Genomic DNA, 24,381 nt, shown 5'->3' on the forward strand with positions numbered 1-24,381 from the left:
GATGTACTGATATTTATAATGTGACAGTGTTACCACACATCAGTTTAGACAAGGGCATATTGATCAGCCCCTTGCACTCTTTCTCCATCCTCTGTAAGTGGGTCATTTATTTTTGCTAGGAATTGGTTGAGTAAAAGTTTGCCAAGGATTTGCAGTAATTATCTCATCCTTCTATTGCTGGGCACAGCATGGGGCCTTGGTAAATTACACATCTCTATCCTAACTCCTGGATGGTTTATGGCCGTGCATTATGCATAACTGTGCTGAAGCGCCTTAAACATTCCCCAAGTGGATTGAAATAAAGTTGACGCTGCTCTTTGTTTGGAACTCAACATAGGCTTTATTTGGCAGTGCTGAATCTGAAATTGTTGTAAAAGTGTGTGTCTTAATTATTTTGGAGACTTTTCTCCCCAAAGGTTTGCGAACACCTGCAGTGTTTTTAGTGGTATGCCGGATCCAGATGGGCGGATGCTCAGGCAATCCACAGGGAAATGTTGATTACGTTACAGTGGAGCGTGTTGTCAAACAAATGGTTAATTTAAAAAAAAAAAAAAAAAGGGAGAGTTGAGTCTAATTCAGTTGGGTGGATAAACACACAGTCTGTTCTTCAGTCATTGACAAAAGGTAATTGGTGTTTAATACTCTTGATATCAATTAGAGGACATATAATCATCTGTAATGACAGAGAACAAATAAATATTTATTTTGATAATCTTTTAAAAAACAAGGGAAATGATTTGATATAAATGTGATTTACCCTTTTTGTTCAACAAATTTGATTATAAAATGATACATGAAATAATAACACATCTATAAAATACTTAATCGTCAATGACGGTTGAGAGGGAGCAAATGATTTTAAAAATTCAGGACAACTTTACAGAATTAAATACGGAAAAATCCACGAGGTAGCGAAGCCTGGGTGGTTGATGAACAGAATGCTTTGTTTTTCAAGAGACCTTAACATTAAAATTAATACGAACTTCATAATTCAAATAATTCTATTGATATTAAGCAGACACACCATCATTATCTAGATCTATCTGATGTAATTCAAGAAAATACATGCACATTTAGTTTTTGAAAAGTCAGGGATTCTCTATTATTTTACACAGTTTTTATAACTGAAGATTAAGAATAATTACTGCATTACTTCACACTGTTTAACAATGGCTGCTTTTCTTTTTTATCATTCTTAGCACAGCAAATGCTCCTCCTGGGCCAGGGACTGAATGGGATGAGAAAAGATGGGGAATCTGTGGTTTGGAATCACACCAAACAAAGTTTCCACGGTGAGTCACTGACAGTAAATGCATGCCCACAACTTGTGAAATTAATACAACTTTCAAAAGCAGTCATACGCATCCCCTAACCAAGCACCATCGACCAACTATCAACTGGTAAAGGATATGTAAATTCACACCAGCTCTCAGATGAGACAAACTTCACTGTTCTTCTCTTTGATATAATCATTTGATGCAAAAGCTCGGCTGATGGTAAGTTTCAGACGACAGGGGCAGGGAGTAGGACACAATATCAGCAGCCTGAGAAGCAGAAGGACTTGACTCTGAGAAATTATGCAACAGGGAGTACGCCTGCTTTAAATTAAATGGAAGGGAGAAAATTACATCAATGTATTCAATTAATTTTCTCTGAATCTTTCAATTTGCTTCATAATAAGCACTGATTTATATTGTAAGCATTACCATTAATTGACAGACAATTTCACTGTTATCTTCCCTTTTAAATTAAATAAGATCTGCAGGGAGAGGTATTTTATAAGTCAGGGTCCCTATAAGAAGAAGCTGTCAAAGTAAACTATTGTGCAAATGCCTCCTACACAGGAGTCCAACTAAGTTACAAAGGCAAATAATATATAAGCACCACAAGCACCAAAACCTTCGCAAGGTGGGTTAAAATCATTTAAAACTGCATCAAATAGACATTTAACACACATCCCTGACTCAGTTTAACTGCGCATCCTACACGTCCTGCTCCCGTCATGCACACCAGGCTGCAAGATCTCTCGCTTTCATGCAACAAGTTCTCTGTGTTATCAGAAAGTTATTACACCTAACATCAGCTATAATCCGTCTCATTAACGGTCTGCTGAAAGCACCGGCTTTAAAATCACCAGCAAAAGTAAACAGATTATAAAAGTCATTATAAAAACACATCGGCAAACCTATCATGCTGTGAACTTCATAATTAAAAAAAACAAAAACAAAACCCAAACAGCTCAATAATCGCATCCGCATGAAACACGATGAAGTGGCTGTCTAGATTGTTGCAGAATAGCGGATCTATTAAAAGCGTCCCTCCCTCAACACAAAACCCGCCTCAGCAAACCTGCGGGAACCCGATCGTCTTTAGGATCTGGTTTTAAAAAATAAATATATACATATACACACACACGTACGTATAAAAGCTCCCCCGTCATATCAACCTGTCCGCGCAGGCCTAATTAAGATGTCGGTCTGTGTGCTGTGTTGGATGGGACGGAAGGACCGGCTCGGCTCTCTGAGTTATGGAATATAAATTAGTTCTGAGAATCTCGGGGGCGGGGTTTCATGAGCTGGTGACGTCGCTGGCTCGACGTCCTGTGACTGTGGATTCAACCAAATGCCGGCCGGGAGAGAGGGGGGGTGATTTTGACCAACTATTAGGTTTTGGTTTTTTGTTTTTTTTTTACATTATAAGACAAAATGATCTATCTTTTTTGCACAAACGTACAGACTCTATCTGAGTTGTGTTCACTGAGAAAAATCTCTTCGTGTGAGCCACGCTCGGAAATAAGTTGTCCCCCCTCAACACCCCCCCCCCCCCGCCCCCCGCCCCCCGCCAGGGAAAAAAAGCGTCTCTCCCCCGGCCCGGCAGAGTGGTACGGTCTCGGGCTCAAATTCCGAGAATTGAGCTCGTCTGATTCTTAGAACTGGGGTTCTTAGAAGTGGTGATGCAAGAAGTTTCTAGGAAAGCGCTACCAGGTGATTTTTTAAATTCCCTTTTTCCTCTAATTTGGCGCGAAGTTGTTATCTGCTGTGTATTGTTGATGCTTTAGACGAAGCTTATTTGTGCCGCCGTGGTGTTTGTGGAGCCGGGGCTGTGTGCGGCTGTGTGTCTCGGCCGGCAGTAGGTCCGGAGTACAGCCGAAACTCTGGAGCGACTGCCCGGACTGACAGGCGGAGGGAGCGCTGCTCTCCCGACACATCGGTGGCCTGAGAGCTGCGCTCTCACCGCCGCCCGTCTGGAGCCGAGCGGGCTGCCTCCGCTGTCACAGCCCCGCGACGCCCCGACACCGAGCCGTAACAACGCTCCGGTCCACATTTCCATCCTCTTACGGAGGAAACAGAGGGGGCTTCGGGCGGCCGGGCAGGCAGCATGGTGCCGGGCTGTCAGCGCAGCCACGGCTCTCGGTGCTCTCTGATTCACTGTCACTGAGCCTTCAGCTGTCAACAGAGCGGCGGCAGAGACCCGAGCCGGCTGTCCGGACAAGTTTGGGGGCAGCATGGCAGACCGGGCACGGGGTGCGGGGTGCAGGGGGGGTCTGCGACGGGACTGTGGTCCATCGAAGCGCAGAAAGGCTGCGCCGAGCAAGCCCCTCTGTTACCGTAACACTGTAGCGGAAATGTGTGTGTGTGTGTGTGTGTGTGTGTGTGTGTGTGTGTGTGTGTGTGTGCGTGCGTGTGCGTGCGCGCGTGTTTCCGCGGCAGACACTACAAGACACGTCGTCGCATCAAGTTGTCTCTTATGTTTTCCACTGTGACAGCGAGCTGCAAGACAGGCTGCTCTGCTCGACGACGCCAAGTTGTGTTAAGTTGACTTCAGCTTTCGGAAGACTGTTCGCACTTTTCCGTCGCTGTCACAGGCGGAGGGACGACATAAAGCTATCCGGCAGGCTGCTGCGCTGCTTTTGTGTCAACCACAATGTTTTTTAGGCGTTTCAATGTAGAATTCACACTGTGATGAAGCAGGTTGTCCGTTTGTGTAGTTGTTGCCCCCAGAATCACTTTTCTGAAAATGAGAGTAGTAGAGTTTTTTTTTTGTTTTGTTTTTTTTTTTACAGTACTTTTTAAATATCAATGTTTTTGAGCAGCATTCTCTCCTGCTTCTATTTTCGGACGTGTCCGGTTACAGACTCCGTCCTGAACCGGAGTTCAGTTACCGACCACCTGAAGTAAATTATTAGATTCCCCTCCCGGCTGGGAAGGAAATAAGTTATGGCCAAAGCAAATCACGCACGGGTCGGTGACGGGCTTCACACCTCCAACACGCTGTCCCCGGGTTTATTAAACCAAATTAGGAGAAATTTTTCTTTTGTTAAAATCGGTGATTTCAATCATCTTTGCGGTTGAAATTGAAATGAGTTGTTTGGATGTAATTTGTAGTCATGACAACAAAGTTTCCGGTTAAGTGAGCTCTTTGCGGGTTTTACTCTGATTTTGCAGTCTTGCTGATAATGACGTGAAAATGCGCGCACTGAGGTCAGATAGACTGAACTTCTCTGTGTTTATAGTAATCTCACAAAGCCCAAGCAGTCAAAACAATGAAAACGAAACCAAGTTTATGTGGTATTAAACTTAGTTATGCATTGTTTACTTAGTTATGTATCGTGTGTGTATTTATGTATTTATATTTATGCACACACACAATTATGACCATTACTACAGTATACCGCTGTCTAATCCAGTCAGTTGCAATGTGTTGAAAATTTACATCCATCTAAATACATGAGTTTGAGAAATTCTCCCATTAACCTGTCAACCAGTAGTCGAGTGGTTGAGAAAGTGCGGGTAAGTAAGTGATTTGAAAGATAGAAATTTAAACGTCTGGAGTCTAGACAGTGTTTATTTAATATATGGCGCCGCCTTCTGGTACAAAGGTTGCAACTGTTCCCAAGTGGGCTACATTGATGAGGACCTTCTGAGAAGCATAAATATTTTCAGCCCACTTAATTTAGCTGAGGATAAGCTGCAGGTCAGTGTTTGAGTAAAGGGGTGAGTTGTAGCACAGGAGTAAATTAAACCAAAGTCTGGCATGTTCTCTGTGAAATAATCTTCATGCATTTTTTTGGTTTGCAGAATTTGACAAAATGGCTTGCGCAGCAGACAGCTGCATACAATTCACACGGCATGCAAGTGATGTTCTACTCAACCTGAATCGGCTTCGCAACAGAGATATTCTCACGGATGTCACTATCTTGGTTAACAGACAGCAGTTTCGTGCACACAAGACTGTCCTCATGGCTTGCAGGTGCGTTATTTCAGCCAAGTTATACAAGAGTTTTTCTGCTGCCGTTTGAAGAAGTGATTGATATTTGGTCTTTGCTCTTTCTCTAAAAAAATTTTTTTTTTTTTTCTCATCATTACAGTGGGCTGTTTTACACCATCTTTACCGATTCCCACAAGTGCAACCTAAATGCTATCAGTCTGGACCCAAAGGTGGACCCAGAGGGCTTTGCCATCCTGCTGGAGTTTATGTACACTTCCCGTCTGACCCTCAAAGAAAGTCTGATTATGGCTATCATGAACACAGCCATCTACTTGCAGATGGACCACGTTGTGGACACCTGCCACAGATTCATCAAATCCAGGTTTGCAGAAAGCTTTACTCCAAGTTGTTAAAAAAATCATCATCAGCATTTGCATGTTTTCATTTTCTAATTATTGTCACAGTGATCCATCTGCCAAGCTGCCCAGAGATGAGTTCTTGGTCAGTCCCTTGGTTTTACCTCAGGAAGTCCATGCTTACCGGCCCCACGATGTTGTTGACAGTCTGCACAGCCGCGTAGCTCCATTTAGGGATGGGAGACCCTACGGCTCAAACATGTTCACTGGAGTCAGCACCCCCAGCAACTACCATCTCTATGGACAGTTTCCCATGCCAGCATTTCCTTTCCCTCTCTGCAAGCTGACCGATGCCAAAAATGCTTTTGCTGACCTCTCTAAGAGTGGTATCCACCACAAGCATTGTTCTCCACATGACACCGTCAGGGCAGAATACACCAGGGCAGTTGGCACGAGTTCCTCCAACATTATTCACTCCACTACCTACGCTTCCAGGGAAGGTAGAGACGATGAGATAAGGAAGGAAAACCATGACGGTATCAGCCAGTCTATTGGCCTCAGCACAAGGAAGCGCACGTTTCCTGTGTTACCTCTTGAACCCCAGAAAGATTTGAGCAAAGAGCATGCTCCTCACGCAGAGGAAGACCTGATCCATCAGCACTACCCACTGGGAATCTCCTCTGCTGGACGGAAGAGCCTCATGAGCAGCCCACAGAGTCCTCTCAAATCTGACTGCCAGCCAAACTCCCCAACAGAATCCAGCAGTAGTAAGAATGCTGGCCTCTCCCAAGCCACAGGAGTACAAGCCCTGCAAGGTACACAGGACCCCAAAGCTCGCAACTGGAAGAAGTACAAGTACATTGTGATGAATCAGAGTGCAAAGGAGGACGAGGTAGCACTGCGGGATCCTGGGCTTCGTTCGCCTCAGCGCCTTGGCCTGCAGCCCTACCTCCATCCCAGTGACTCGGAAAACCTCGACCCACAAACCACAAGCAAGAATAATGATCACAGTGAAGATCTTCCTGTACCCCAGGCTAGTCGTCTCAACAACATCATTAACAGGTGAGCGGCATTTTCTTTCTATTTTGATGGATTTTTTTTTTTTTCTTTGGTACAAATACATAGCTGCACATTTTGTGTATGTGTTGCAAGAAAACGAAAGTATCATTTTGTGGGCATGCTGGGATATTTAAAGTGCAATAGGATTACATTATATAGTGGAAGATTTTACGACCAAAGTTTTTACAGTATTGTCCTATAATGTAGTTATCCAGTGTGCCTTGGAATTTAAGTATTTGTTTTTGGATTGTTAACACAGGTTTGTGACTGACTTAAATGTATTTTTAATACATGATTTGAAATATTTGTTTGCATCTAAACTTGAGTAATTGTCTTATCTATAGCGCACTTGAAGGATCACTGGGAAGCACTGACAGCCACCCGCCACACTACCGGAGCCGCCTCAACTGCTCATCTTGCGGCTCCCAGTCCCCACAGCACTCAGAAATCTGTCCTAACACCTCCAGGTCGCGTTTAGCAGAAGATATGGCAGAGCTCCACTCAGAATATTCAGACTCCAGCTGTGGTGAGTGATTTTTGAAACATGCAAATCGAAAGTTATCATGTATTAATCACAACTAGAAATAAAAGTCTTTGATTTCTGCTGAACAGAAAATGGTACATTCTTCTGTAACGAATGCGACTCCAAGTTTGCGGAAGACGAAGCTCTGAAACAACACATGCTTCAGGTGCACAGCGACAAGCCATACAAGTGTGATCGCTGCCAGGCTGCTTTCCGCTACAAGGGCAACCTTGCCAGCCACAAGACTGTCCACACAGGTAAAAAAATAAATAAATAAAATGTAACAATAAAATACATTTGCTGAATTTTAGGACTCTATTTATGGGCTTTCAAGTCTGTGCCTCTTTTGTGCTGCATTTCAAAGTGTTATCTTTATTATTTTCAGGAGAGAAGCCGTATCGCTGTAATATCTGTGGTGCTCAGTTTAACAGACCAGCTAACCTCAAGACTCACACACGCATCCACTCAGGAGAGAAGCCATACAAATGTGAGACGTGTGGAGCTCGTTTTGTACAGGTAATCCAATAATGTGCATAAGTTCTCTCTCTCTCTCTCTCTCTCTCTATATATATATATATATATGTGTGTGTGTGTGTGTGTGTGCCCTCTGTATTGTATGTGGAATAATAGCACTTACATTTAATTATGATGTGTAACCATAGGTGGGTATATTTATTTCTGCTGTCCAGAAATACACCAAATTACAATGAAAAATATGCTTATGCCAACATGTGTAGTCTAAAAGGTTTCATGTGTGTCAGCATAAAAGGATTTTTGTTAGTCTTCATCAGTTTGATGATTTAAATTTAATTTTGCTCATGTTTCAGGTCGCTCATCTCCGTGCCCATGTGTTGATCCACACGGGTGAGAAGCCATACCCATGTGAGATCTGTGGAACACGCTTCCGTCACCTGCAGACATTGAAGAGCCACCTACGCATACACACAGGAGAGAAGCCCTACCATGTAAGCTGGCATACTATATATAGCTTCATCCTTTCAAAACATTTTAGATATTACAACATTTTAAATTGATTTACAGTACTAATCCTCCACTTTCCTTTTTCAGTGTGAGAAATGCAACTTGCACTTCCGCCACAAGAGTCAGCTACGGTTGCATCTTCGCCAGAAGCATGGTGCCATCACCAACACGAAGATCCAATACCGTATGTCCACTGCTGACATGCCTACTGACTTGACAAAGGCATGCTGAGCTGCAAGAAGCGAATAGTTTTAATGGAGGCAATCTTGACCTTGGCATTTAAAGACCCCAACTTGTACAATCATCCAAAATTGTAGTGCCACACTGTGTTCATTTGACAAATAAATTGGCTATGTATGCCATTCTAAACGGGTTTCCACTACATGTGAACATAGAGCCACATATGGCATCTTAGTCACTTTATTGTTTCTATATACAGTAGATATGAATATATAAAATGTATGTATGTTTGGAGTATTTCTAAGCTTTGAAGGTACACATATAAAGCTTTATTTTGTTGAGAGAGATGGAATGTAAACAGTCTGTTTTTTGAAAATACAGTATTTTATATCAGAGAACTTACTTTTCTGAAAGTATTGAAAATTTTGATTGACGAGTGGTACATATATTTTAAGATAATGGGAATAACGGCTGTATAAAGCTGTATATACATTTTTATGTTGATGTACGTACATGTTGCACCATGTCAAGTTGCCATATTTGCAAAAGGGAAAAAAAAAGAAAATTTTAATTGGATTTAGTCTAAAATAAATAAAAAAAACAACCCAAAAAAAAAATCACCAGATGACTGCTGCTGTCTGAGGACATGCATGAGGTACTCTCTCACTGTTGCCAGTTTAAGTACATGGAGTGGGCAACTGCATAAATATTGTGATATATTGTGTAGTTATATCTGTGGGATTGCTCTCTGCTGGCAGAGCCAATCTAAGTGTTGAAATGCATTTCAAGGTACTGCTTTATGACCAAGAAAACATTTTGCTTCAAATGTATTTGTATATATGTGATTGGATTTTGGTTTTGTTCATTTGTTTTTAATAGGTGAAGGTTTACAGTTTTGGTCAATGTTCTAGATCCTACAGTAAAATCGTGTACGTGTCGAGGTTTTCGTTTGTACATACACTGTGTATTCAATGTGCCTTTCTCTATGGTGACTGAATTACTCTCCATTCAGCCCAGCTCTATTAAGGTACAAATCAAGGACACCACTTGTCCTAATTCTGAGTGTGGATGTGTGTGAATGTTCGTATGTTTGTATATATTTTTAAATGCTTGTCACCAACCTTAAAACATGCAAATTCATCATTGTAAATCTTCAGGACTTGTTTTTTGATTGGGCTTTTTTTAATCTGCATTAAAATTATTGTACAATGTTATAGATGTATGAATGTAAAATAAAGGTATTGGATTTCTATGTATTAATATCAGAGTAACCTAATCAATGAATCTGTCATGTATGTGAAAATTAGGACTGAATATACAAATGTTTATATAGTTTCACCATTCACCAACATGTAGCATACGTGATGCTTAAAATTAAACAAGCAGACATCAAAATGGAACCACAAAATAGCAACACCAAAGATGTGCTGCAAAATAAAGCACCTACAAACCTTGAAATACCTGTTTACACTGATCAAATGTACAGCCACCAAATGGGGTGTTTTACACTTCCTTTGTATTTTCATAAAAGAGCTGAACAGCACTACCCAAACCGTTTGACCGTTTGCAACACAATCAGTTCTTTATCAGATATAAATGAGAGCCTTTTTTTTTTTTTTTTTTTTAATCTAACCTGGTTCACTCATCCTATAGGATAATCATCCTCAAGCAACAGAATAGAGAGCAAAGAATAAAATTAAGCAAAATGCCTAAATTACATTGACAACTCAATCATTCCATCAGTTATCAGAATCTCTTAAGTATGTGTTGCAAATCCAGACAAAGAATACTCTCTTCCATACCAACATTTTTCTATGATCACAGTAAAATCTTATTCATTTTTCTCCAATATTTAAATGAAATAAATAAAATCTAACAATTTTAATTTCAATAACTACAAAAGACAAAATGTAAATAAAATAGGTTTTTATTTTGAAGTGGCATAAAAAAAAATTCCAAAGTCATAATTTTTTGAAGATGAGTTATATCGCCTCTGTTGTGCAACAGAAACTGACAAATCACAACAGATCTTAACCTCCACTGGACTTAAAATTCCATTTTTCTTCTAAACTCAACAAAAGACATTATCAAACGAAGCCTCCTATATGGGCTATAAGGTAAAGAAGACATTTTTAAGAGTTAAAGTGTCAAAAATTACTGATCACTAATGTTAGGAAAGCAATTCTTGTGAAACTCAGATGACTTTTTAGACCATGACCAATACTGTTTTAGTACAAAATCTGCACCAATCTTTAAATGAAATTGCCTACAAAATTAAACCACTTGTTATCAACTATCAAATAATATCAAAATCACCACCACCCACCCCAAGCTTAAGCCCATCATGCAAGTAAATCACTGCTTCTGCTGCATCGCTTCTTTTCGCGCAGCATCTTGCAGAAGCTGTGTGTCGACTTCATCTGCAGGTAGCTGAACGTACCGGACCACGGATCCTCGGATGAAACAGTTTTTCACAGACAGCTGGAGCAAATTCAAACAAAACGGAGTTGACCAAAAGTGTTGGCGATGCTGTGGAAAATTTTCTGGCAATGCAAAAATCTGTCTAAGAGCATTTTAACAAAATCGCGGATGATGAAATTGGTACTTTTGTGATCTTTTCCCTTTGATGTGTCTCATTAAATGTATTTTAATTTGTAAACACAGTTTCATCTGTGTTTTTACTGACAAGGCTTGGTTTTAACGTCTCATTTTTGACACATAACAATGAAAGCAAATGAACGTTTTTGCCATTGTACTTACCTGAATAAAACCCAAAATAAACCTTCTCTTTGCTGCAAAATTGGCTTGCAAATACACATCAGGACATATTTTAAATTGTATTATTGTCATAAATTCATTCCTACAGAACGAATTGTGGATTCCACACAGAAAGCATAGACAGGCATCTAAAAGCACATTTGGATACTCACTTGCAACATGTGGTAACTCACTATATTGTGTCCTAAGGCTTTACTGAGATCTGGGTAATAGCATTCTTTAACCATACTTTATAGCTGAGGGCCTAAACAAAGAGCTTGTTTTCTGTAGTAGCCGCCTTAATTTTCATCTGTTCAAGACGATAAGTGGTAAACAATTCTGTATTATGTTGATGGGAAAAAAAAAAAGTATGATTTTTGAGAAGTTGTGTATACAGAGTTTGTGTGAACAACTGCAAACACAACACACGGATAAATTGTCATTGCAGCTATAAGCCATGATGACCACGATGATGATGGCAGCTTATAGTGAACACTAGTTAAGATAGACGTGCTGTGAAATCTGTAAGGAGTAACGACGGCGTATGAACTCAACTTACCATGTGTGGATATTTCTCTGGATCTGTCACACTGATGTCTGTGAGCTTAATGTTCAGGTACTGAAAAACACAAACAAAGAAGAGAGATGTCAGGAGATTACAAATCATAACTCAGCAGCCTGGCATGAAAATGTGAGTGCTGATTTAGTTTTGTTTCACACTAAGAAAACAAAAAAAAAATCCAACCTGGTCAACAGAATGAAGAGTTCCGCAGATGCTGACAAAGAGACAAGAATAAAAATGAGGACTGACATCAGTCAGTGACAGTGAGGCTGTTCATATCTGTGACAACATTGCTCGTGTTTTGTGTTAGTGACTAATATTACATTAGTCACTAACACAACAGTGACTTGGAGCAGTCACATTTTGAGCCTCTCTGGCGACCATCGTTTACATCCCGCTTCTGCCAACAGCTAACATTAGCTGCACTAACGAATGGAGGCCAAAGTTACCGATGCGGGGAAGCTACAAACCGAAGTCCCAGAAAAAATAACTCACCTCAGGTCGTTTTTGAGCTCCACCACCACATCCTTCCCCACCAAGGACTTGAAAAACGAATAGAAAAGCTGAAAGAAAAAAAAAAGCGACATGCTAACGTTCATGGATGTCGAGCGCGACACGGGACGCTCAGCTAGCACAAGAGCGCGCCTGCAGCCGACACAAAGAAACCTTTTAACGTCTGACTGAAGACAGAGATGAGACATTTGATGTGAACCTAAACACAAATAAATTCACACTTTCAAAATCAGTTCCTTACCATTATCGCTCCTGTTCAATGTAGTGATGGCGCGTCTGCTGTTGATGACGCATCAAAGAGGACGTCATATTTCTGCGACGGCAGCAGGGTGTAGTTACAGACCACGCCCACGCGGGGGAGCCAGAGCTACAATAATGTTGACGTGTGTGTGGAAAACAGCTGACTGTTAGCAGCTTCTTTGAATGGCAAATTTGTCAGATTTTCAGAAATGGCAGTGTCGAGACTGAACTCATTGTTCCCAACCTTTATGGCCTGAGAAGCCTCTGTCAGAAAGTAACTTTGAAATTCAGTTACAAATAATTCACTATGCAACGAAAAAGCTCTGGGCTATTTCTTAAAAGCAAACAAACAAAAAGCAAAAGAAAGTCAAATGTTAAATGTTAAATGTTTCCTTTTATCTAGTCACCCCCCCCCCCCCCCCATTTACCTGGAAACCCTGAGGTGTTCTGTGCCTCGTTCTCATTAAAAAACGTTTTGCAGGACACAGCTTTGTCTGCTCAGTTCTTTGTAGAAATTTCCCCTCTAACTTCTTGATATTGTGAGTCAGAAATCAATCTTTAATGTACAAATACACATGAGCTCAGATTTACTCACATCTCCTCAGCCTAAAATAAAACACATCAAGTATTGATGAGCACTTTTTCAACCCTATCATGCACCATCAAACGATCTCAGCATTTTCACTAGTTTGGCAAACTAGTACTGCATTGACATGCAATCGTTTCAGGAACAGCAGACGGTAGTAATTGATAACAATGTTACCTCCTAGCAAAGCTAAAATGTAGTCCAAGCAATGATCTGACATGAGAGTCAAAGTTTTGTCAAGCATTAACATTTATATTTATTGAAGCATTTATTATACATCTTTGAGGCAATGTCTGTGCAAGATAATACTATATGGTAAACATTGTTGCTATTTGCTAGTGTAAAACTCTACATGGAATGTAACATAGTTATTTAGTAGTAGAGTTTATGGTAATGTGAGCTTGGCAGAAATGAAGTCCAAAAATGTCATTTAAATTACTTTAAAGGAAGTATGCTTATTGACTATTTTACCAAAGACTGATATCAGAATGATTTTCTGCCTCTTAAATATTAAGCACCAGCCACCAGCACATTAGTTTAGCTGAACAAAAAGACAGGTAACATGGAGGGAAACAGCTTGCCTGGGTCTGCCCAAAGGTATTTGTACAGAGGCCGCATTGGTATTATTTCCTGCTGTTTCCAGCATTTGTGCTAAACTGAACTAACTTAATGCTGCCACTTCATTCTGAAAGAAAAGATGTCATATTGTAATATATTCACTCATTTAACTCTCAGAAAAAAAATTGGGACTATTTCACAAAGACAAATGAATAGTCACACACGCAGAGCAGGGGGGAATGAATGGCTGAAGACTCCATGTGTTCTGTGTTTCTAGAAGACGGGAAGCGGTAGAATCGGTGAGAGCCAGTGTAGCAGTGGGATCTCACTTCACAGGGCGACCCATCTTTGGAACTTCAGGGAGCGCTAAAGAAGGAAAGAGCGTGTGTCATTACTTTTTAAAATTTCATCAGGAAATTTAAAAGAAGAGTTTCCCTTACTGTCTTTATGAGCCTGTAATTGGCCAGGTCTTGCTGGCAGTCTGTGTTTGCTGGGGAGTTCAGAGCTGTCTCTGTAGTCTCTGGGTTTTGGGGCCTGGGGCTCTGGCATACCTGGCCGTGACTTAGCTGGTAGACGAGGCCGGTTTGGTGCCATGCCACCTTCTGAGCGTGAGGGCACCACCGGCTTTTTGGAGGCTGAGGGATGCGAAGTGCTGGGGGTTGGAGGCTGCAATTTAGCGTCAGAGTAGGTAAAGGAGCGGTTACGTGGGGTGGGCACTGGGGGGCGGTCAGGGTCTCCGTCTGGTGGTTTGCAGGATGCAAATGTTGGATCTGTGAGATGGTCTTGGTCCTTGCTCCGACCATGGGATAATCCCATAGACCCATACAGCGGGTTGTCAAACATCTCTGATGACTTTCCATCTTCACCCCTATGAGACCCGAGACAACAATAGTAGAAATTGATTCGCTGGCTGCTGAGTTGTGTGGGCTTCTGGTTTCATGTTTTTAAAGAGTTGCATCGCACTGAAAAACAGGACTTACATAGAAGATGGTTTTCCAGTGGGGCTGCGTGTGCTCCCATCAAAACCGCCCTTCTTAGGCTCTTTACTCCCCTGCCCAGCAATAGGAAGATTTTTAGGTGGCATGCTGTAACTCCAGCCTCTGTCTCCTGCTTTCCCACTTTTGTAAGACACGCCCATGTAATTTGGGTTAGAAATATCATGTGCTTGGGTGATGGAACATCTGTCAACAAACAGACAAGAAAATGTCACAGCAGGAAGTCATTTTTGAGATATTTTAACCACAAGTAAGAAAAAAAGCATCTCACTTGTTCAGGTCTCCGCCTTTCCCTTTAGAGCTGACGGGGTCATCCCTTTCAACTTTGATGAAATCTGAAAGCAGAGTAAAATGAATGAATTCATGCTGTAAGTAACATTTTATTACTTGGTAGATCCTACTCTGATATCCAGACTCACCATACAACTTCTCAGTGGGCTTGCCCTCAGAGGTTTTTAACTGAATGCCACCTGTTAAGACACCTGTCTTTTCTCCATGATGAGTCAGTGCAACCTGAAACTCTGTGTAGCAAAACTGGGCAGCTCGCAGTGCAACACAGCCTTCACCTGTGGAAAAAACACATCAGTACACAGTAAGCACTGCTCAGCTCAGCGCATTTGTTTTGCCAACTACATGCAAGTTCATTACCGTATGACTCATCGCAGTCTGTTGATTTCACACAGATGAGGATGTGCTGGTCCAAAAGATACTCTGGGTCAGAGATGATGGGAGTGAGCTTCAAAACATAAAAAGGATAATTAATGATGACGGCCTGATTCCACATTAAGAGTAATTCAACACAAAAAAAGCTACAACTTCACTTTACCACAACTTGGCTTCCAAACCAAACTTTAATGGATCCATCTGAGTGTTCTGTGTTCTCTCCCTCCAAAGTTTTCACAGTTTCTGCAGACATATGCAGATTTTTTTTTTTTTAATCTTAATCTAATATGGACTTTAATTAGATTTGGTCAATCAAAACACAAAACATACTCTCCAGGCAGCTGGAATGATATTCGATGAAGAACTTAGTCTTTGATTTTGTCAACAATGTGGCCAGGCAGTTCATGATTTGTATCCCACCCTGAGGTGCACTATTTGGATCTGAAATAAAAACATCAATAAATTCATAAAATCAATTACATCATTCCAAAATGACATACCACACCAAAACCCATCTGCAACGTGGTAATGTTTGTGAAGTCACCTTGCTTGGAGACAAACTGTGAAGCTACTCCAACCTCAAACGAAGCAAAAACTGGTGAGTGGTCACTTGTCATGATGTCATTTGTGCATCCTGCAAGTTGAAAAGTGTATTAAAAAAAGTGTATCTCTTGTCATAAAATATATTTACAACATTATGTAATATATGTATATGTGGTATATTATAATATATTTTTAATTAATCCTCTTAGAAGTTTTGCAAACTTCATGTTAAATTGAATGCTTTCCACATGCTTTCTGGACAAATTCATACTTTGCTGTGACCAACATGTAGTTTGTGCTGATAAGGGGATTTCACAGTATACAAAAACAAATTCTCTTTGTTGAACAAATAAGTAGTCACCAACCAGAAAATACCCCAATCCATGTTTCCAATAAACTAATATTTGCATTTTCAGCTGACGTTTTGAGCACCAACCAAATGGCAATTAACTGGAATTAATCATATGGAAATGTCCCATTTGAACACGGTCTGTTTTCTTTTTAATCAAAACCAAATGACATGATTTCCTTTCCTAGAAACCATCCTGGGAAATTATTAAGAAATGATGACCCATAAAATAAATCATAACCGAAAATTGTTCGTGGGGAGCTACTCACCATATGCCTGGCAGACGACATGGACCAGTGGGTATGACTTCCGCAGCACACGATCACACCAGGAGGGTAAATTGTATTTGGTCTGTAGAATATAATTGTTAAACATATAGACATAAATATTGTATAATGCCTTACTAAAATCTATTTAGTGGGGTTGGTTAGCTGTCTGCTGACCCCTTGACCCACAATTGTGTTATATCCGATGACTTTCTCACTAAAAACGGATGCTCGATCAAGGGTGGCATAGCTGTGAAAGACAGGATCAATCACTCTCGATGATAAGGATCAACTAAAAGACATGAAGATTTATGTGTTTGAGGGAAATGAAATTGATTGTGATTGATTGATAAGGGCTTTTTGACCCAGATGGCACAACACAAAACATTTTTGTGGTTGCATGATTAAACTTCAGAGGAACTATGCAGGGAAAAGAACTCTGCAGCAGCTTACCCCCGTGGCTTTAGCCTTTGTGTAGGCATACTTGTCACGCGTGTCTCTTTCAAAGCGATAAGTGGGTGCAAATGTGATTTCCTCCTCATCTACGAGCAAAATGTAAATTAAGAAGACATATTTTTAATTGGTATGACTTATGCTGAAAATCAAAAAATGCTGAGAACACCAAGAATTATTTTGGCAAACATAAACAGCATTCAATATAACCAGAACTGGAGTACACTCAGTCTACAACTGCTTTGGGCTGAAATTTCTCACCGAAATGCAAGAAGACCTTTCCGTCATCCCTCTCCATGCTGAGCTGGTCTTTACTGAGGAGTTCCTGGTACTGCTGCTGTTTGATCTTTGTCACAATGTACTCAGCATCCTGTCAAGGGAAATCAAGCAAAGTAGTGACTTTCCCCTCAAGCAGCTAAGACCATGAACACCAGACAGTCAGAATGTGGTTTTATATATAATTCACTGCTGGATCTGTTATTACTGAGTATCGACAACACAAAGTTCACAAAACCTCTATAAAAAGCAGACACAGATCGTACATTTGTGAATGCATCATTAGTTATTTCCATACAGTGATTCATGTTTCTACAAACTTACTGTGGATGGTAGTTCAACACGGTAGTTCAAATCACCCAGCCAGAAGAGGTGGGTGAACCGATTTGTGATGTCGAATGGATTGAGCTTCTTATCTCCCAGATTCAGGAATCGTAGGATGTTGATGTAGTTCTGATTACGTCTGCAAAGACAGCAAAGAATGTTGAAAAAAATATAAAAAATACATTTTCTAAGAACTGAATACATTTTGTTTTCACATCTCTGTTGCCCTCAAATGAGCCGGTGAAATGTATATGCAACAAAAATAAAAAAATAAAAAGAAATCACTGAAAAAAAGAAAGAAATCAAGATGAAAATAAAACAATCTGGTTTCGATTGATTGCAACAATTGTTTTTCTTTTACAATCCATTTGAATAATTTTACGAAGATTCTCATATTATTGAGATATTCAGTATATTGTGACTAATCTTTCTGTGATCGTGTCAGTTTCAGAGCGTCTGAACATTGTAGAGCTTCAGTCCTTCTAGCTGCCGACAGCTCCAACCATGTCTACCTGTGTGTTGCCTGAGAGGTAAACTTCAGGGCAAACAAGTTGGAGCTGCTCCTACAGCTTATTGTTTTAGTGTCGCACATAACATATGAGCATATAAACATTATTTACAGTCTTCTCATATCAGGATTTTGGCAGCTGGACAGACTAAAGATAAGGTTTAATAAAAAAAAACTGAACATGCCTCCACCACCTGCCCCCAGTGGAAGATATATGGGCTGGCACAGTCGCATCACTGCTTCCCTTAAACTTTTCAAACATGCTGCAGTTTCAATCGGGTAGTATCAAGGGGGCTGTAGGACATGGTGTTAAGTCTCTACATTAAGGTACTGACCTCAGATTATAAGAAGCTATGATAAAAATTTACACTAACAACAATAAAAAGAACAATAACATAGTAAAATGAATATTCTGAAAATTTTAAAGGAATCAGTGAATCACCTCAGTAAACACCAACTGCTCAGATTGTGGGTGGTGACAGAAGTCCCTGATGTTTCTTTTTAAATGACATGAGAACTAGAAAAACAAATAAGTGTGGGCATGGACAAAATTAAAATATATTATGGTGTGTAGTTCAGGAGATTGAGGGGATTTGAATTTTTTCACACTAGGCTTCATCCAAAGCAGAGCTGAGACATTCAGAGAAAATCCCTGAATCCTGCAGCTGATGCAGCTACAGTGATAAGTTGTTTAAAGTGTGATCTGCTTCAAGTGTAACTCTTCCGCTGACCTGAGCTTCTTCTCACTTCCAGAGGTCAAGTGACTGTTGACAAAGCCAAAGGATGTACCGTTGAACATGAAGGACACTCCGACAGCTCCCTTATTTCCTAAAACAAACAATCCAGTGAGGACCGATGGGTAGATATTTGATGGACTTTTACAACACATCTTTAAATGTCTTATGAAGAAGTAGAATAAAGACTGTTTACCAAGAGTGTTGGCGATGCCTGTCTTCACACTGTCAGAGAAAAGGTGTGAAATCCTGTTTTCGTGCTCAGGCTTGGTCAAAACCACAATGCGAATGTTCCACAGAGTGTGAATCGCCACCTGGATGTTTGGAAATGTATCTTATGCATCTCTGCTTTGTCACCTGTATTTGTTTTTTTAATTAATTTATCTTTTTTTTTTTTTTTTTGGTTGGTTTATTTTTGTCACACTAATTCACCTGTTTAAAACTGATGTTTGTGATGTTCCTCAGGACTCCCTTCACGGTGTCTGCCCACTCCCTCTCACTCAAAGGATCCTCCTGAGTCCCAATGACGTAGAAATCATGTGGGATGTGATCAGCGGTGTCATCTTGTGTCTTCCCTTGGCCTTTACACTGAAACCAGGAGTTGATGTTGTGGGGCGGTCCGGCGTTTCCTGCAGTTTTCAGGGGAAAGGCTTTCACTGTAGTGTTGGTCATCAATTAAAATCCAGTCAAACATTTAAGATGTGAGCAGTCTTACCCATGTTCCAGGTGCCAATAAAGACTGTGATCATGTCTGGTTCAGGCTTTTCAGAGTGCTTGTTCTTCATTTGTTGAAGTAATTGGCAAAACCCCTCTCTTTTCTGGTGCATAACATAAAAAAATCATTACTGACAATAAAAGCTCTCAATTGTGAAAGGTGAGTTACATGCAGCTCGAAACGATGGCCAGTACATGAACCTACTACTACCTGCCAGTTTCCAAGCTAAGTCAGACTGCAGTTAAGGTAATCTGATTAATACATACTGATGATACATACTTGGTTAAAAAAAAAAAAAAAAATCAGGGACCTTAAGCGAAATCAGAAGTAGACAAATCAGCAGATGTGTGTTACCTTTGTGTCATCAAACACAAACTCTTTACGCGAAATCTTCTCTTTCTCTGTCTCCACCACGATGACCAGTTTGGCGTGCATTTTTTGAGACTTCACCAACTGCAGAACTGGAAAATAATCTCAGTGTCATAAGAACAGGCAGTGTTTATAGTTTATAGTTTATAGTAGACTGCTGCTCTGTGAGCGATTACTTCAGGCTGTGATTAGTTACAGCAGTGTCAAAGATGAGGAGGGCATGTCAAAGAGGAAATGCACTTCCAAGCATGACTAATAAAGGTACTAAAGATTTTTTTAAAAGTCGTTAGTGTTTAAGTCATGAGTCCTTAAAAGCAGAAAACCACAATACTGCACCACTCTAGCCTGTTCACAAAGGGAAGAACTTAATGATGCTTAGTTGGTATAATATTTCACCTTTAATCTATCGAGGTGTGGCATTGCTAAAATGAGGCTGATGGTAATGTCATCAAAGTTTCAGATAATTGGTAATATACCTAAGTATTGGTTCAATTCAAATATCGTTCAGATGATGCTTTTCTTAGAAATTAGGGGATCACCAACTGCTGTCAAGAAAACTAAAAACACTGATGGCAGTCTCACGGTGTCAAAGGAAAAGATGGAGGATTACAAAAGTCTGACACAACTTTCAGTCTGAAACCACCGACTGGACTGACTGAGCACCGCTGGAAATGTGCTGCTAGTGTAGCTGAATATACAAAAGAACAAGGATATTGGATGACTCCTTACTTTTATTGTGCACATAGTACTTGTCTTCAGGTCCATCTTTTGACTTCTTGAAAAAGAGTTTCCCACTTTCAACATCCACCTTGAGGAACATCTTTGTGGGGAGGCCAAGAGATTCTTGCTTGACCTGGAAGAGAAAGTTGAAATTGCTGAAATAAGCAGAAAACCTTCCCGTTGTATTTTATGTTCCTGCAGTGAAAACCAGTAACAACTCTGAAGTAACACCTCGAATGTAACGATTGGTATGAGAGATTTCCTGTGACCGCCTTCGTACCCAAGAGACTCAAACACAGAACCCTTAGCCTGAAAAGAGAAATAAAGTTAGATCTGCCACTCTGACATCCTGACATCTCAGCAACCAAACCGCTGACTGCCACTCAGTAAAATGGGCTATTCTCCTTTACCTTATCTTCTATGGAGTAGAGCAGTTTTGTCAGTTTCTCAAGCCTTAAGGACAGCGAATGACCTGAATCGACAGAACTCTGGGAAAAAAAAAAAGGAAATAATACTTGATGATCGGGACTTTTTCTTTCTGTGTAGCTATTTGGGTGGAGGGTAGAGGGTGTGACCCACATGTTTTGGATATTGGCCAATCCCTGGAGAGAGCTGTTGGTCCAATGCTTTATGGAAGATCTCCAGAGCTGGCAGAATGTGAAAAATCTCACTGTGTCACAGGAAAGACCATAGCATGGTTATATCAGTCCGATACATGATGGTCCACAGCTCTGTTGACTGGGGAACTCTACCTGTTGAGAGTCTTGCAGATTGAAAGGATTAGCTTCTGAAGCCCAGGAAGGTTGGGGTTACCGTTCTGTACTTGATCAGCATCTAAACATATTGAGGTCCTGAAGTATTCCAGGATGGCCTGTTCATGTTCCTCAGAAAGTCTGAAAAACACAACTATATCAGCTAAGCACATCGCAGTATGGTTGCATTGCGCGCGCACACACACACACACACACGCACTGCCAGAAACAGTGTGTGATGAATCATCTGGCTGAGTGTAAGCAACTTGCTATCCAGTTTTTCAAAAGTGGCCATACGCAGACAGGTCCATATGCTGCAGTCTCGCCAAATAGATGTCTGATAAAGATTTGCAGGGCTGCTCAGAGGACTTGGTGTCACTCTCTTTCACATCGTTGGCTCCAAAGTTCCTCGGTGGAAGCTGCGGTGGGAGATTGTTGGATTCTGTAGCACAGAGAAATAATGAGTAAGCAGGCACTTACTCTGTTTTATATTATAGCTACTGTAAAGATGAAAGGTGTTGGACCTGGTTCCTCGTCTACATCCTCCTCCCTCAGGACGGGGGACTGCAGATGTGTGACCAGGCCCATGTTGGGACTGTAATATGCCTCCACCAGGTCACACAGCATAGTGAAGAACCTGATAGGAACACCTTCGGATGCCTGAAGAGCACATCATAGCAGAAACATCACTTTCTGATATCTGTTTTGCCACAAAAGCAGTTCAACAGTGACTAAAAATGGCAAGTTTCTCTATCGATCTTCCTGTACCTTTATTCTGAAACTGTGCAATTGCATGTGAAACATAGGTGTCAGGTGTCAAAAGGTGTCCGTAAATAAGAATTCAAAATAAACCTCATTTTGAATTGCCATGTATTTAAACTTGAAGTTGAATTGCCATCTGTTACTGAGGAAAAACACGTTATTTATTTATCAATCAAATTCGGTTTGCAATTTTTTTTCTTCCAGTGAAAAGCTGATGTTTATAATGAAAGATGGCATCTACGAAGACTCTTTTGGCCAAAAAGGGTAATTTTATTTTGCCATCTGTGCAAGCAACAGGGGTCAGACAGGTGGAAAAACAATCACTAAGTTGTGTTTTCATTAAATCGGGTTGTGAAATTTCTACTATGGACTATGGAGACTCCATGAATGAAAAGTCCTCCTTTGATTATGTAATTTGAACAGTTTCACTGCTTACCACATTAACCATCACTAAGGTAATTATACAAATGATCTGTAACCTTCCAACATTATCTTAAATTAATTTATTGTACCTCACACCTGCACATTTTTGTAGCACCTTATTTGAGCAGGACATAGGGCCTGATATACACAATACTCAGCACTTGCATTGCAAAGTGACAGTTCTGGTTATAAAGTGGAGCGAAATCTCTGGTGCTGAAAGTCCATAGCACTGAGCACTGTTCCAGCTGAAGTACTGGCTACTTTAAGGTTTCAGTTTTAGAGCTGTTTCTGATGCCTCAGTATGGCAATGCACCACAAATGTGCCATACCCCTGGTGTTTTAAGTGTAACCTACTTGTTATTTAAACTACATGGATCTTGGGTAGGGGGAGACTTCCAGACTTTCTGAAACCAGAAGGGGCACTTGCATTTCACTTTGTGTAGGTGTAAGATAGGGCCCAGACAGTCCATAAGCATACTCTGACAGGCCATGCGTAGACACAACAGTTCTGAAATACATCTTAGCTCCTCAGGAAAGGAGAGCAGATCACTAATAAGGCGTTCCACATGGCTTGTGCTAATTTTCATTTGCATAATAGGCAGTTGATATTTTTCACTGAAGGCCACATTTGCTGATGCGGTGGCTAAAAATGCTACTACCAACCAGTGAGGGAATGTGGGTTAGGGTTAGGGTTATGCTGTGTCATGCTGTCAACCTTAATGCAGTTAAAACAGCGACAAAAATAAAACTACAGCTGTACTAGTGTTTGTGGCTAAAAATAATCTATTATCAGGCGATAATCACAAATTGTTTAGTAATCGTGGAAGGAGTTCTAAGTTTAGGGAACATTTATTTTCCAAACCTTCATCAAACATATCTGTATCTCAGCATGTGCTGAGTATGCAACAGTTTGAATGCTGAGTTGTTGTTTACAGTGCGTATAAACATAAACCAGTTTAGAATAAAGTACAAAGGGTTTCTCTTCAGAAAAAAATAAAAATAAAAAATGACAAGCTTTATTTCCAACTGTAGTGAAATTAACAACCATAAAAACTCGTGACTTTTCAAGCAGTTCACCCACCTGTACGGAGAGCTTCTTATCTTCATTTGGCAGGATTCTGTATGTGTACACGCAGTTCTGGTATCTGTAGTTAAAAATAATACAATGCAAATATGTGTCACTGAAAAATGACATGAGTCTGGATTAAAGAAAATGACTGGCTGGTGAGTTTTTGCGTACTGGACCTGGTGTCAGAACAGGTTAGATTAGTGTCGCCCAATAAAAAAAAAATGATATGAAATGCTCAGGGCGCAGGGTGGTGCTCTACGGCAGCGCAGCATGCAAATAAAGGGGAACTAGTCTTGCTTGAAGTGTATGTGTGCAAAAGTGTGTTAGACAGTGTAATAAAGCATTGAGAAATATAACTTTGATCATGGTACCTTCATTACGTCCAGATTCTGACATTCAGAGTTATTTTAAAACCTTAACGTCAAAAACAAACAGCGTAACAGCATGTCAGTTTTCCTCATCAGTTCATACCACTACAAATTTGCAAACTGCATGTTATCAGTGTTTGTATGTGCCAAGAACAGGAATGGTTATCCACTGTGTGAAAGAGTTTCAAAATAAACTGACAGTTCTTATAACCAATAATGAGAAACATGTACATGTACTTACAAAACACAAAGGGCATACGCTCCCTGTATGGACTCACTGTCCCGGATAAGGAAGCTTCCATCTCTTGCTGCTTTGGAAAGAAGATCCTCAGCTTTGGATCGAGTTATATTGCCATGGTACCAAGACTGAAAAGTTTGCATCCTGCCTCTGTCACCACAAACCCAGCTCAGGAGTTTCGCATCTGCTCTCAGAAATATTCCGACACACAAAAGTATACTCAGTTTTTCTCTCTGGCTAATGCCATTTTTTCATGATGCGTAACTTCTACGTCTTTTCTTTTGCTTGTTCATCCACTGCCTCCGAAAGCTGTAAAAGGAAGCTGCTACAA

General features: G+C 40.5%; 3 protein-coding genes across 7 annotated transcripts; 1 reads left to right on the forward strand and 2 right to left on the reverse strand.

Annotated features, from left to right (window-relative positions):
• The first annotated feature begins 1,218 nt into the window (after window positions 1-1,218).
• Window positions 1,219-8,927, forward strand: bcl6aa (BCL6A transcription repressor a). Of its 5 annotated transcripts, none has more exons than XM_029500816.1 (10): window positions 3,541-4,790; window positions 4,880-4,994; window positions 5,079-5,250; window positions 5,369-5,590; window positions 5,673-6,626; window positions 6,968-7,149; window positions 7,236-7,403; window positions 7,532-7,662; window positions 7,974-8,111; window positions 8,215-8,927. In XM_029500816.1, exons 3-10 carry the CDS (start codon window positions 5,090-5,092, stop codon window positions 8,356-8,358), a joined length of 2,100 nt encoding a protein of 699 aa, XP_029356676.1. In that variant the 5' UTR covers window positions 3,541-4,790; window positions 4,880-4,994; window positions 5,079-5,089; the 3' UTR covers window positions 8,359-8,927. The 5 variants fall into 5 exon arrangements, with proteins under 5 accessions (XP_029356673.1, XP_029356674.1, XP_029356676.1 ...); XM_029500817.1 differs by having other exon boundaries at window positions 4,880-4,974; XM_029500813.1 differs by lacking the exons at window positions 3,541-4,790; window positions 4,880-4,994 and adding an exon at window positions 1,219-1,292.
• A 1,289-nt stretch (window positions 8,928-10,216) lies between these two features.
• Window positions 10,217-12,432, reverse strand: smx5. The gene is made up of 5 exons (XM_029500554.1): window positions 12,381-12,432; window positions 12,122-12,189; window positions 11,810-11,840; window positions 11,624-11,683; window positions 10,217-10,788 (listed from the first exon to the last, which is right to left on the reverse strand). Exons 1-5 carry the CDS (start codon window positions 12,381-12,383, stop codon window positions 10,663-10,665), a joined length of 288 nt encoding a protein of 95 aa, XP_029356414.1. The 5' UTR covers window positions 12,384-12,432; the 3' UTR covers window positions 10,217-10,662.
• A 658-nt stretch (window positions 12,433-13,090) lies between these two features.
• On the reverse strand, window positions 13,091-24,381 carry inpp5d (inositol polyphosphate-5-phosphatase D). The gene is made up of 27 exons (XM_029500431.1): window positions 24,054-24,381; window positions 23,457-23,520; window positions 21,715-21,850; window positions 21,488-21,632; window positions 21,191-21,331; window positions 21,018-21,108; window positions 20,849-20,926; window positions 20,670-20,747; window positions 20,448-20,571; window positions 19,704-19,810; window positions 19,350-19,452; window positions 19,067-19,263; window positions 18,831-18,948; window positions 18,632-18,728; window positions 17,393-17,531; window positions 17,054-17,162; window positions 16,793-16,881; window positions 16,343-16,424; window positions 15,726-15,815; window positions 15,512-15,622; window positions 15,345-15,424; window positions 15,167-15,254; window positions 14,938-15,084; window positions 14,790-14,853; window positions 14,504-14,704; window positions 13,964-14,391; window positions 13,091-13,889 (listed from the first exon to the last, which is right to left on the reverse strand). The coding sequence occupies exons 1-27, from the start codon at window positions 24,191-24,193 to the stop codon at window positions 13,849-13,851; spliced, it is 3,288 nt and encodes a 1,095-aa protein (XP_029356291.1). The 5' UTR covers window positions 24,194-24,381; the 3' UTR covers window positions 13,091-13,848.

This window comes from Echeneis naucrates, chromosome 4 (assembly GCF_900963305.1).
Source record: "Echeneis naucrates chromosome 4, fEcheNa1.1, whole genome shotgun sequence".
Lineage (NCBI taxonomy): Eukaryota > Metazoa > Chordata > Actinopteri > Carangiformes > Echeneidae > Echeneis > Echeneis naucrates.

Coding starts and splice junctions, on each gene's coding strand:
- bcl6aa (XM_029500813.1), top strand. CDS start 1,238: ATGAGAAAAGATGGGGAATCTGTGGTTTGGAATCACACCAAACAAAGT. Junction 7,404..7,531: donor CCACAAGACTGTCCACACAG/GTAAAAAAATAA, acceptor TATTATTTTCAG/GAGAGAAGCCGTATCGCTGT. Junction 7,663..7,973: donor GTGGAGCTCGTTTTGTACAG/GTAATCCAATAA, acceptor CTCATGTTTCAG/GTCGCTCATCTCCGTGCCCA.
- inpp5d (XM_029500431.1), bottom strand. CDS start 24,193: ATGCAAACTTTTCAGTCTTGGTACCATGGCAATATAACTCGATCCAAA. Junction 19,811..20,447: donor GTACTATGTGCACAATAAAA/GTAAGGAGTCAT, acceptor ATTATTTTCCAG/TTCTGCAGTTGGTGAAGTCT. Junction 15,425..15,511: donor TCATTCCAGCTGCCTGGAGA/GTATGTTTTGTG, acceptor ATATGTCTGCAG/AAACTGTGAAAACTTTGGAG.
- smx5 (XM_029500554.1), bottom strand. Junction 11,684..11,809: donor CTCTTCATTCTGTTGACCAG/GTTGGATTTTTT, acceptor TGTGTTTTTCAG/TACCTGAACATTAAGCTCAC. Junction 10,789..11,623: donor CAGAGAAATATCCACACATG/GTAAGTTGAGTT, acceptor AATTTGCTCCAG/CTGTCTGTGAAAAACTGTTT.